General features: G+C 34.9%; 1 protein-coding gene across 2 annotated transcripts in view; it reads left to right on the top strand.

Annotated features, from left to right (window-relative positions):
- The window catches only part of LOC124636304 (inositol-trisphosphate 3-kinase B), a 116,164-nt gene that overhangs the window by 53,610 nt on the left and 48,620 nt on the right, over nt 1-13,934 (top strand). Inside the window, exon 1 of one of the 2 annotated variants that reach the window (XM_047172342.1) lies at nt 10,607-11,267. The exons of the other annotated variant lie outside the window; for it this stretch is intronic. Within the exon in view, the coding sequence (XP_047028298.1) occupies nt 10,761-11,267 (507 nt within the window). The 5' untranslated portion in view covers nt 10,607-10,760. Of the gene's footprint in view, nt 1-10,606; nt 11,268-13,934 lie in introns of those variants that run through there. 2 annotated transcript variants of the gene reach the window in all.

Raw genomic sequence — 13,934 nt, 5'->3', positions numbered from 1 at the left:
TAATAACTACGTAATGAGTCCGTAGGTGTAAGTATAGTTATCATGTATATGAATACAGTTTGCAGTCATTGAACCCATTTCCCGTGCGATAAAAAGCTAATTTATCAATTAAAAATACGACTAATCAACAATACTTAATTTATTGAGATTGGTAAGGGTTTTAAGCCTTTGTACCTTCTGTATTTTGAAAACAAAAAATACTGTTGTCACAGTGATGTGTCAAATTAAATTGGTATTCATCTGTCTGAATTTCAAAATTATTTTAATTTATTCAAATATGAGTAATAGGTAATACGTTAAAGTACGACATTTACGTTAAAATTGACGTAATATCATTATGTAATGTCATATTTTGTAATTTTCCCTCCTCACAAAGTTCAAAGCACTACTTTGAACTTTGTGATTCAATAATTATGTTTTGGTTAGTTTCCATTGTATACAATTTGACATCGCACCCAAAGTTGTAGGTACAGGTGTACTTGGTTTGCGTCTTCCGAACTATAATGTTAGTAGTAGGTAATGGAAATATAAAATTACTTCTATAAATATAATCGAAAAATCTAAGTGTAGTATCAAGTTAATTTATTTATTTATTGCAAAATGTATACTGTTACAGATATGCATCCTTATCTTAGTTATACATTACCCTGTTAGGGCGCAGCAATTTAACTTAGAACTAGATAATTGACTATGTACACAACTCATAATAATTACCTATTTATACTGTACAACATGTGAATAAAAATTTTTGGCCTTACTACAAAAACTTAAACACCTGATTTACACTTGTCTAAAAAAAATGTGGCTGCAAAATGAACCATATGTCAACGTCATAATTTGACATTTTTTTAGACAAGGCTTAAACTGACGTTTAAAAGTTTTTGTGGTAAGACGATAGGTGTCTAAAATGATAGGTATTTACGAGCTTTTATTTTTTCACTTCAGAGTATCTTTCAATGTTTTTGTGTATTTATTACATTTCAAATGTGTGTTCTACATAAGTTTCTCTTAGCGCGAGATATAATGTACACAGGTATTATAAATATGTCTTCATTCTTGCTCAATGCGGATTTTAGCGATGGGTGAATATATTATCGTAGCTTTTACTTTGTTTTTTTACGAGTTTCCCAACTAAGATTTCCTTAATATTAATAATGACGTCTTAGAGGAAAAATTTTGATGAGATAAACAGGATGTTTTTAGGTGCGTCAATATTCCTTGTATATTGTGTCTTTTTGCAATTTTTATGTGTATGTGCATTGCTTAGGTATCCATAAAGTTCTGAATCCGGGATCAGCACGCCGTATTTTGTTACTTTTTTTAATACATGTTATTCTGGACGGCTGATTATCATCATTATTTTAAGAGCCCAGCTCTTGTCAGTGCAGCTCCTTCCATTTACACCTATCTAGCGCCAACTCCTGAACTTCCTTATACGTCACAACCTTCACCTTTTCTTTAATTTGCTTGATGTAGCTGTACCTTGGACGACCCCTTCCTCTCTTTTCTTCGACCTTCCCTTCCACGATGTTTTTGATAAAATCGTCGTGACGTATAAGGTGTCCCATCATTTTTCCTCTCCTATTCTCTATGTTTTTCAATAGTTGCCTCTTAGTTCCTCCGCTGTTTAGTACTTCCTCGTTAGTAACTCTTTCCGTCCAGCTAATTCTCTCCATCCTCCTCCAGCACCACATCAAAAGCCTCCAGTCTGCTTATATCCTGCTTAGTTAGCGTCCAAGTTTCACAACCGTCTAGCGCAATGCTCCAGATGTATGTACTTATTAAATTTTTGCTGATTAAATATACTTTATTCGTTTCTTGTTTGTTTTCAGGTAATATCATCAAATCTGTTCTTCGTCACACCTTCAATACGTAAGTAGGTAAAAGTAGTACTTTTATACATAGTTTTGCCATTTTTTGGTCCCACTGCTGGGCGAAAGCCATGTATCTCCATGGTACACCACATTTACAAAAAAAAGTCGGATCTAGACTACCTCCACAACCTAGATTTTTTTATAAATTCCAGCACGTTTATTTTTTCCCACTCAGTGATAAAAGTTAAATTTTCCTATCTTTGAATCCTGTTAGCATTACCTCAGATACATTTTAAAACGTAGATAAGTGTTGTTAGATTGAGATTTTTCAATTTAGCACAGACTACTAGACCCGGTGCTTGGCAATATTTTATTATTAAGAAAATGTTGAGTTCAATCGAAGTTTTTAGTCTGTCTAATGCCGGCTAAATACCTGATCTTTGTTAAATGCGTACCACAATTTCTTCTTCATACTAATTTACGATTACAAACAAACTATCGACCGACGAAAAGTTTGTATTGTGCGTTATTTGTTGGTGCTCTAAAAGATACTATTGCATTTGCTATGTAACTATAGGTCAGAACTTTCCAGAGTATTCACTGACACATGTATCTAAGCAAATATTTTCAAGTAAATAGGTACTTTAAATATAATTTATTTATAGTGACAACTACGTAGTCACAATGATACGGTTAGTGATTATCATAATATCTCGAACGTCACGGCAACTGAACAGCCTTGTCTCAACCATAAGTTAAGTAAGCAGATAACTTGAAAGATTACCCCTTTATTTCTTTGAGTTATGCAGAATAGCAATCTTCTTACATTTTACCGCATAACACCCAAGTCATTTTTAACCGACTTCCTAAAACGGGGTAGGTGCTTTAGTCAGATGGTTGTATATTTTATATTTTGCTTTTAAGATAACTATTATGAGAAATTATAATTGAAGATTAATCTATACTAATAGTATAAAGCTGAAGAGTTTGTTTGTTGTCTTGTAACTGAAGACATTTAATGTAGTAGGAGGTATACGAAGAGTACGTCATAACTTTAAGATTCTACTAAAACATATTGAACAGTTATAAACATACCGTTAACACATTATCATAGGTTAAAGTAACGACTCGTAATTCCCACAGACACTTAAACAATTAAATATGGTCACGATATCATTACTGTTATTTTATATTATCATTTGATGGCTCAACGTGACCTACGTACGTAGCTGTGAAAATGTGACACTTCTAGCAGTTGTATTATGAGAAAATCATTTGTTTGATGATGAAAAATATTGTACTTTTCATGGGAAAGTATATTGTCTTTCTAGAACTGGGAGAATTGACCCATCTTCCTGTTGAACCAAATGATAGCTTTTTTTAATAAATTGGCTAGTAGAACCTAATAAAATTAATTAAATATTACGACGTCCAACAACACATAATTATGAACGTGACATCGCATTTACATTGCGCAGAAAACAATTGCCAACTGCCGGCTCAAACTAAGGCTGCTGAAAGCGGGCGACAAATTTTTTCCTTACGGAATGTGTCGCTCGTAGAAAAACCGAGCGTACAAACAACACCGCCCGACAAAATTCGCAAGTGTGTAAACGACATTAGACTTAACATTGATAGAGTCAGCATAGTAACTACAGAATTGCCCCCTCAGAACTTTTAAATCGTTTATAGTCTTATCTATTTCATGTTCTGTCAAGGGCCTGTAGATAACCTTACATTAACCATTATCTATTTCTTATACTATTGTTATATAAATAGTCTGAGAATATCCTCGTAATGACTTCAGATCGCCACATCGCATGGACACAATGATATCTAAACATCAGTTCTCTACAGAACACGGAATTTATTATCAGATTTTATAAAAATAACTCTGAAAAACTTATTTACGTAAAACAGTATTTTTTTTTTCATTCTTGCTATTTTTTCTTTTGCGTCAGATATTAAGTATTTCAACAGCTTTGTCAGTTGTTACGGGTAATCAAAAGCCATTAAGTCTTACAACCAGTCTTTCTAAAGGGAGCCCAGTCAACTCAACCCTGAGAAGGTCAGATTAGCAGTCGCTCCTTGTCAAACACTGGAACTCAGCTGCATCCTGTATAATTGGAGGCAACACTAGGTGGGTTTTTAGACGGTAAGAGTGAAGCACACCCCTACCACTGACCCTAGATGGATTATAGTCCATGAGGATTTTCCCCCTGTTAAAAGAAGCTTATTAGAAGAATTAGGTAAGAACCTTAGCTGCATCCTGTTAGACTGGAATCTAACCCTGACATAATTGGAAAATAACTAGGCAGATAGGTATGAGGTAAAGTTTGAGTTCCGTCTCAAAAGGAATACTCTGATTTAAATAGAGAATTATTTATTGACGTCTTAGTCGAGATAAACAAATAACTCATTAAGAAGAAATAACTTACGTTATAGTATTTTCCAATAATAAAGCGCGTACCTATATCCGTAAACCTAGTGTTTATGCGTACAAAATAGGTACTACTAAAGTAGCACGTGTATGTTAAACGGTAGCCACCTAAAATGCTTTTTTGATTCTAGTTTTTTTTTGTTATTGAAGTAGCAACGGCTGTGTTTCGGATGACACGTTAAACTGTAGGTCCCGGCTGTCATTGAACATCCTTGGCAGTCGTTACGGGTAGACAGAAGCCAGTAAGTTTGACACCAGTCTAACCAGCGGGTATTGAGTTGCTCGGGTAACTGGGTTGAGATAGGCAGTCGCTCCTTGTAACACTGGTACTCAGCTGAATCCGGTTAGAATGGAAGCCGAAGCTCGGAGGATGGATGGATGGAAGTAGCAAAAGGAAAACATCTGTGTGAGAGCATTCCTACAGCCTGGTGATAGGCGGACAGGGAAGTCTTAACAGTAGGGTCCCGTTTGGTAATATCCCTTGGAAAGTTAATGTATTAATGGTTCCCTTTTTTAAGTTCATTATTTTCTTTTTCCGTGTAATATTTAATCATCTTAGAATTGGCTGCTGACTTTAAGACCAAAAATAGATATGAACTATGGTGTCTAAACTAAGCTTCCTAAGCTAACTTTTTGCAAAACTGAAAATGAATCAGACTCTTAGAAGTGTTCTACTTGGTTTTACTGAATTTGTCTGAATCATCTGTATCGATTCCCGAAAATCATTAAAAATGAATCAGTCTGGGATTTCAAATTCAATATTAAAGTTCAATACGTCGACGTCATATTTTAAATCGTCAGTAGGCCTATACCTATTATATTTGAGTGTTAATCTATTTAATATTATAAAGCTGGAGAGTTTGTTTGCTTGAACGCGCTAATCTCAGGAATTTCTGGTCCGATTTGAAAAATTCTTTTAGTGTTAGATAGCCCATTTATCGAGGAAGGCCATAAGCTACAGGTTTTTTATACGGGTTCGTGCAGAGGTTCCCACGGGATGCGGGTGAAACCGCTGGCAGAAGCTAGTATAAACATAAGTATTTCCAGGACATATAAAACTTGCAATGATAAAACTGTTTACAAGAAAAGGTAGTTGCGTGTTGGATTTTAGTGTAACATGTTAAGTTTCCTGCTCATCTTTTTTTTATTGATTTTTGTTTTTGCGTATTTTGGAGTTAAAAGACGTTGTTCGTTTTACTTCTATCAGATCTCTTATAAAATATGATGTTTAAACAAATATAATAAAGAGGAAAGGGCAGTTATTTGTACTCCACAGGGCTAGGAAACTACTGAATCTATTTGAAAATCCTTTCACGATTGGGATGCTATATTATCCCCAAGTAACTTTTCTATATTTTATAGTAGTTCCTATAGGAAACTGTGGGAAAACAGCTTGTGATAGGTATATAGCGACTTCATATCCCCACCAATATTGATTGCTTGAAATTATTATTATTTCTCAGTAATCCAGTTTAAACTAGTATTTTGTAGTAAGACACCATATTTGTACCGGTCTATAGTTTATGAGCTGAGATTGAAATCTAGACATTATGAGCTCAGAATTATTTACGTTCATGTTGTATAAGAAAACTATAATCTAGAAAAAACGTGTTAGTATAATTTAATATCAAATCTAATAAGGTAAATTGTTTATTGGTATTACGTCACTGAAAAATATTTGAATTAGGTTCTTATGATCACGGTAATCTAGTTTCATCAACTACTTTTAACTACATAATTGGTTAACAAACTTTTTTGAAAAGGAAAATCTTCTTATTTACCTGTTCTAATATATGGTTAGTGAATGAAGTTATTATATTTTTATTCAAGTATCCTTGAAACTGCTTTGTCGCAGAACACCGCTAATACAGGATTTGTGTTGTTAAATCTATAAATAATAATTGCGAAAAACGTTGATAATCATAAAATTATTCACCGACACCTTTTATTGAAATAATATATCTTTTTGAAAACACCGAAACGTCTCGTCGCGGCTTGTTAACGTTCACCATAAATATTTATGAAAAGTAGGAAGATATTTTAAAGTAAATTGATGGATTTATCACTATGAAAAGTGATAAATAAGTGGACTTTAAGGTCCTGACCGCTCAATCTTACGTATAAAAGTCTTGATGAAGAGTAATAAAATACCATGTGTACATTTTTTTTTAGTGAATAACATCCGCGGCAATTTTGGAAGCATGGTCACCCTACTAATACTGTGAATTTTTATATCTACCTATCTTTTGTTTTGCTAACTAGAGATAGAATTTTGTCATTGGAACTACACAGATAATGTCAAATTCCTGTCTTTATAGGTAACTGCTGATTACAATAACCGATCCATGCGTTATTTTTCGATTAGACATCCTCCGACCTTTTTTCCCAACTATGTTGGGGTCGGCTTTCAGTCTAACCGGATTCAGCTGAGTACCAGTGCTTTATAAGGAGCGTCTGCCCTATCTGACCCCCTCAACCCAGTTACCCGGCCAACTCGATACCCTTGGACTGGTGTCAGACTTACTGGTTTCTAACTACCCGTGACGACTGCCAAGGATGTTCAATGACAGCAGGGCCTACAGATTAACGTTTTTCGATTAGACATTGTGTCATGGCAAAACAACGGATCCATCGGTTCTTGAATTCCGCCGGTATTTGTGTTTATTCATTTTTAACACAATATAATGAGCGGAGAATATAAAGGCGATTTCTGTGAAAATAACCCAAAATTATTATCGCTTCAGGTTAACCCTCGTGCTGTTTATTAAATAATTTTTCTTAAGACTTTCTTATAAAATTGAATGAAATTATTACGAATACACGAAGTTATTATTAGGTTGTTTAACATTTAAATGCCTACCTATACGCTGGGAAACATGACTTACAGTTTTACTAAATTTATCGTTCTTATTCACCGCAAAATTCCAGTCAAATTCATAAGCATTTTAACTCACAAACAATACTATACATTTCTTTAAACTTTACTAAGTAAAGAGCGTAAAACGTCCTTTTAATGTATGGCTGCAGAAAAGGCACCAGAGCTAAAGAATTATAATTTTGGTTTGCTAAAAATATACAAAACCAAAATCATTATTATCTTAAACAGTATAGAAAAACATATGTTTTTAGAATATGTTTGTGAAGGTACACTAGACACACAGAATGAAGCTTTGTTTATTTGGTTAAAATTCAGATTTAGAGGAAATACTAATTAATGCAGGTTTATGAAATGTAATAATACTGTAATGTTATGTTTTTGTCATGGATTTGTGATAGGTAATACACCCAATTCTTTCAAAAGGAAAAATATTGTCACAACCATGACAGACAACTTTTTTTCAAGTAAAATTGAATGACATAGTTAATATTTTACATTGAAAAGGTCGTAAATTCCTGCTTGTTATATTGTATTATATTATTTAAGTGGAATAATAAATTATTCTGTCAATTTATCACCTATTGTATGGGAACGAGTAACCTTTATGAAACGAGGTGATGCAAAAAATTGACCAGTGTGTTCCAATTTTCTGCACTGAAAGTTCATGTTGGTAGCAGGTTTATAAATTATTTATGTTATTGTCGAAAGTCATTGTTTTTTGGATCACGGATACCTAACTATAATTTTCCTCGTTGCAATGTGACGGAAACCAAGTGAGTTTAATGTGAACTGAAAAATGTCGCTCCGAACTTATTATCTGTATTTCTATGATAGATCTCTGTTAACATTATGACATGTCATTTAAAAAAGTGCTTTTTTTATTCACAAAATATTTACATTAATTGAAAAAAAAAGTAAACTTATATATATATGTCACCGTAAGATTACAAACATCGTTAGATTACAATCTATCTCGAGAGATTGTAAACTGTCGAATTATTGTAAACCGTAACACCTGATTGCAATTTAACGCATTATTTTTCGCTATATTATAATCTATCGATGAGAAATTGTCAAATTGTCAACTGTCCGAAAGCTCTCCCTGATTGGTCAGTCTTTTTGTAAGATCGAGAGCGATGTAGAGCGGTCAAATTGTCAACTGGCGTAGAACGGAATGTATCTTGCGCGCTGATTGGTAGAACGTCAAAAAAGACAATGTTCTTTGCAACTCCCGGTGTCACAGCTCTTTGACGTGCAAAAATAAGTGACGGTTTAATTTTTTATAAAATCAAAAATTGTACTTAATTTTTAAGACTCAAATTACACACAATTAAAAATTGTATTAAAAATTGAAGTTAGTGACGAAAACGAATCGCTGCAAAACCGACTCCACGTAGTCTTGTCTGCCCTACCCCTAGAGTGCAATTCAAAACCGCGTAGGCGCGGAGGGGCGAGGCGGCCTGCGAGCTGAGGCGCAGGTAGTTTCAGCGCTCGCCGCCGCGGCTGAGGCTGGCCGGCTCGGCCGGCCAGCAAGCCGAAGCTGCGGTGGTGAGCGTGAAAACCATCTGCGACGATAAGCTCGCATGGGACCGCCGGAGCCCCGCAGCGCCGGAGCCGTGACAGAAGTTATGCTTGCTGCATGTTGCATGCTTACTTCCATGCTGGGTCAATTAATATGGGATGTGTTATATTTTAAACAAAAAACTCAGTAGGTACGAGTTAAAAAATTAGAAGGTAAATAAATATTTTTATGATGTCATTTAATAGTATTTAAGAAGTTTACTGTTAGAATGCATGCTACAAATTTAGATGCAAAAAAATAACCATCATGCTGAGTTGTATTTAGAGTGGAAGATAACTCGTGGCTAAGATAGTATTATTTAGATGCTCGACGCTTTATTAATTGTGGCTGACTTAGTAATTTAGAAGGCAACATACATTTTTGGGGGCGAATAATGATATTAAAAAGAAGCCTGTTTAATTAGCACCCCTTTTATTTTATTTTTAAATATTAGTTTGTATTTGAAGACAAAATACCTAACTGTATTTTTATAAGAGTTATTTTTATATAAATTTAATACTTGAAGAATTTTTGAAGAGCATTTATTTTATTTAACTGACACCTCTATTTCATTCCTAACTCTACGGGAACTCCATGGGAACAGAACGGCTGGTCGTGATTGGTCGATCTTACAAAAAGACTGACCAATCAGAGAGAGCTTTCGGACAGTTGACAATTTGACAATTTCTCATCGATAGATTATAATATAGCGAAAAATAATGCGTTAAATTGCAATCAGATGTTACGGTTCACAATAATTCGACAGTTTACAATCTCTCGAGATAGATTGTAATCTAACGATGTTTGTAATCTTACGGTAACATATACAACTTAAAACTAATACAGTGCATGAAAAAATTGCTCATAGTATTAGTTCTTTTTGGACCCTAAAATATTTTGTACCTGAACCAGTCACTTATCGGGACAGACATCTATCGGGTTAACCTGTTACTTAACCAAAAGAACTCAAAACAAGTATTTCTTTTGAAATCGTCCATTGTTTGTTAGTATTAGGTCAGAATTATTAACCTTTCCAACCAGTGTGTGTCATGTTGTACCTATTTTACATAAAAATAAAGATTTTTATATTTAAATAGAACAGTTTAGAATTTTGCTAACTTCAGTCTGTTGCTTTTGTGGCATATGTTATAAGATATGACGCACAGTCTGTGTAACATTTAACGCATCGTCTGATAAAAATAATGGCGTCCATAACATAGTACATTTAATTGAAACAGATCATAGAATCAAAGCGAACTTTAACTAGACCATCTCCTTGCCCCGAGGTTCATGTTTAGAAACTAGAATTGTTATCATCCATTCGTCAATTAAAACCGGTCAGACGTTGTTGACGTAATTATAGTCCCCACTTAAACGACTATTTGCTTCACAGCCGTTAAAATTAGAACTACACCAATATTTGGCAATAAACAACCCACATGAATCACGAACTGAAAGGAACTTGTGCTCTGCATTAATTGCAAAAAAAACTGAACAACCAATTCATTAGAACACATGTGCGATCTAAATAAAAATACAGTATCAGTGCTATACACGAAGCCGTTACAAATCATGACTAGTCACACTTGGAATGTTTTCTCACGAACCTTAATTAATAGCTTAACCATACATTAATAACGTATTAGAGCCCTTATATAGACTAAAAGGAAACCGCAGTTATTAATTGTGATCAATACCACATTTGTCGTCGAAATACAGAGCAGAGCAAATTGCAACACATGTATGTAGGAGCAATTTTACATTTAAGCCACGCACAAGGCTCTACTGATTTCTAAATAAACGTTGGGTGTCGGGCTATCACCCGCATATCTTGTACATCGACATAGAGTTTGGCTGAGCGGTTCAGTTGCGCGCGCGCGCCGCGTGAAGCCTACCGGGTCACAGCGTAGGCGCAGTGCACGCTCCACCCGCGCGCATGACGCTCGCGTCCGCTCCGCTCCACAGCCCGCGCACCACGAGTGACTATCAATGTGACCTTGCATAAAAATGTCGTTACCCTGTCGTCCAAATATTGGGAGGCAGTACGTGAAGTGATTTGTCATAATAATGCCGGAGTGCACGGAGCAGTTCACGTTCACCATTCCCATCATACGTTACACCATGGAAGCTGAAGACAGGCCCACGGACGCTGAGCGGCAGCAGCTCACCAAGAAAATGTCGTTGCTGACCCCAGTGAAAATAGAGACTCCTGACTGCGGGAGAAGTGGAAGACGGTCATCCGAACCGACCAAGTATTATATTCCACCACAGTGCAATAACAGACTATCTCCTAGAAGTGCGCGTAAACGTGATACTAGGAGAAACTCAAAGACTGGCGTGAAAGATGACTCTCCTACTAAGGAGAGCTTTGGACCAAAACCGTGTAATTGTGAGGACTGTAGGGCTTCGAGTCCATTGCCTCCGGGCTACGGACCCCAAACCATGTCACCTGGCTATGACCAGATGAAGATGTCTCTACTGGAAGTGCCTTGGACTGAGGATTACACGGAGGCGTCCAGTGATGATCTCAGTTCAGAGTGGGACTCCGATGTTCCTGAGCCAGCTCCTCCTAAGGTAAAACATACATATCATACATATGAAACAAATTCTACATACTTCTATAGATGGTGCATGAACTTCAGTTCTGCGATGAGGCTCAAAATCAAATTTTGCCTAACCTGAATTTCATTGAACCCAAAAAAGTTCGACTTTGAGATCATTAAGATACTGTTAAATCTTACCTGCGCTGATATATTATGCCAAATCATGAATGCAAATTCAATTCACACTATACACGAGATACATGTTTTTTCATTTGGTGTCTGTTGTTTAGGAATCAACCTTTCAACAATTAAATTTGGTTTTATGCCATTACCCTGAATAGCACACTAGGCAATAATCATTGAAATATAAATCTCGCATTCCATTGCTTATAAGTCTGGCTTATAATAAACCTAATGGTTGATTGTTTTGACAATAGATTTGAAAGTGTCAATGAAGTCCATACCATTGATGTGATAACAGACATTTGCAAAACAATTCAATAGGTAATTAACACTGAACATTGAATTGCAAATTTTGCTACAAGATATTCGTTGAATTTGTATATGAATAGTGGGGCCAGTATTTTAGCCACCTGTGTAAATCCGAGAACAGAAAATGAAATAGCACATTCTACAGCTAAAAAAATAAACGATGACGGTCGTGATAAATTAATAGCGAAGCGTTTCGTCATTAAACCGATTATTAAAATGTCAGTATAATTTATGGATAAGAAAAGGCGATTTGCGTACTTATAATAATCATAAAATGTATAAACATATTAAAATACCGGTTTTGGTCCGACTTTGACCTGATTTGCGTACGAGACCAATCGAATCTAATTTTAGATCTATAACAACGTTAAACCATCCAAAAATTTCACGTTTTTTTAGCTCTAATTACATAAAAGAAAAGATCAAAACCAGTAATAAAAGTACCAGGACTAGTTCGTTCATATATGACTAGAGAAATATTGTTTAGAATACTGTCTTTAACATTGTGAATAACTGGAACTTCGTGATTGACATTAAACTCGTTGATAACTTTAACGGTTCGGACGTTTTTAATCTGAGGTTATTTTAACATATCAAGTTTGTTATTATAATTCAGAGATTGTCCTTCGTTATTATCATCATCCGCTCTTTTATTAACATTTGTTGGAGCTAGAGGTTATTTATAAACGGTTATATATTTTATAATTTGAAAACTAACACAAGTACTTGCCACGTGGTTTGAAGTAGTACAGGTTTAATTATATACTTATTTTATAATCATACGATCATGTCTGTACGTCACGTGCTTGTACATTCATGGAATGAGTTCGTTTGTTATATGTATTGCTATTTTCTCATATATTGTTGGTACTATACTTAAATCAATGTTTTTAGCTTTAGATGAAATCCTTTACATTTCAGAATGATCAATTTTACAGTCACCAAAATGACTGTGAACAATCTGCATGCAATCCTTACAGTCAAAACCATGTGTTTTACATTATCACACACACACACAGCAACATACTCTCAACACCCGCATAAAAGCTGTCTGCCGATGATGTAACGAATCGATATCGTTTATCATCGATCGATTATATATTGATACTCTCTCCATAAGGTTGGCGAGCAACCGTTACCCGTTGTTGCGCTGGTAACCCACTTTCACGCGTCTCATTGTTTTGTGTGGGCGTTGGTGGGACACTTTCCGCTCCTACAGCTTAATTGTATGTAATAGGATAAGTAGATTATGGAGAACAAAAAACAAATACTTGATGCCTGTGTTAACTGTATGGCATATGCAATGAAGCCTCATTTCTTGCTGTAGGATCAAAATTATTGAAACCATGATACAGCTTTTCTAATATCATTTAAGTTCTATCAAAAGTTTAATGAAAATATGTGGTTGTTTGTGTCTGGAACAGAATTTTTAGTTCTGGAAACATACGATACTATATTATGAATATTATTTTCTCATTCAAGGAAGGAAAAGTAAGACTAGAAGCAGAAGACGAGAGTGCAAATAGAAAGAGAAACTGCAAAGACGTAAATAAAACCGAGATTAAATAAAAACAGACTTGTCATGTCATTCACAAAGACAATACTAAATTATTTCTTAGTCATAAACTAAAAACAGTGATATTGTTTCCATAGGAGGAAATTTTATAGAATTGAATATGTCGCACCAAGTCATACCGTCAACAAACACGTCATTAATCTAATTTCGTCATTGTCATTAATAAATGGTTAATAATTGTCTAGTTATTGACTAATATGCAATTTATCCCTGTTTGGTATTGCTCTGTATATTCAGTTACATTATGAGTAAGTTGCCAATGCATATTCACTACTTAGAGCAATCCTCTTAAATGTTATAAACAATATTTTAAACCAATTCTCTCATGTCCTGAGGTTGGACAAAAGCCTCTTTATGCTTCGATTTCATATTATTCTAAATCTTTTATCTTTAAGTATAAGTTCTGCCAAAATTTTCACTTCTTTAGAGAGAAGCTTAGGAGGTATTCAAAAACACACAAATGAAATGCGATTGTTTTAAACCAACCTTTCAGCTATCTGAGACCTCGACATTCAAGTTAATTTTACGAAATTATCGTCAATGCGAATTACGTGTCCTCGTTACAGTTTAGCTGCAGCAGATAAAGCTAAGTACCCGAAAGATTCATTTGAACCAACAATATTATAATCT

The sequence above is a fragment of the Helicoverpa zea genome, chromosome 14 (genome assembly GCF_022581195.2).
Source record: "Helicoverpa zea isolate HzStark_Cry1AcR chromosome 14, ilHelZeax1.1, whole genome shotgun sequence".
Classification (NCBI taxonomy): domain Eukaryota; kingdom Metazoa; phylum Arthropoda; class Insecta; order Lepidoptera; family Noctuidae; genus Helicoverpa; species Helicoverpa zea.
Note: the sequence above shows the minus strand (reverse complement) of the source record. Positions and strands in the feature narration are given on the sequence as shown.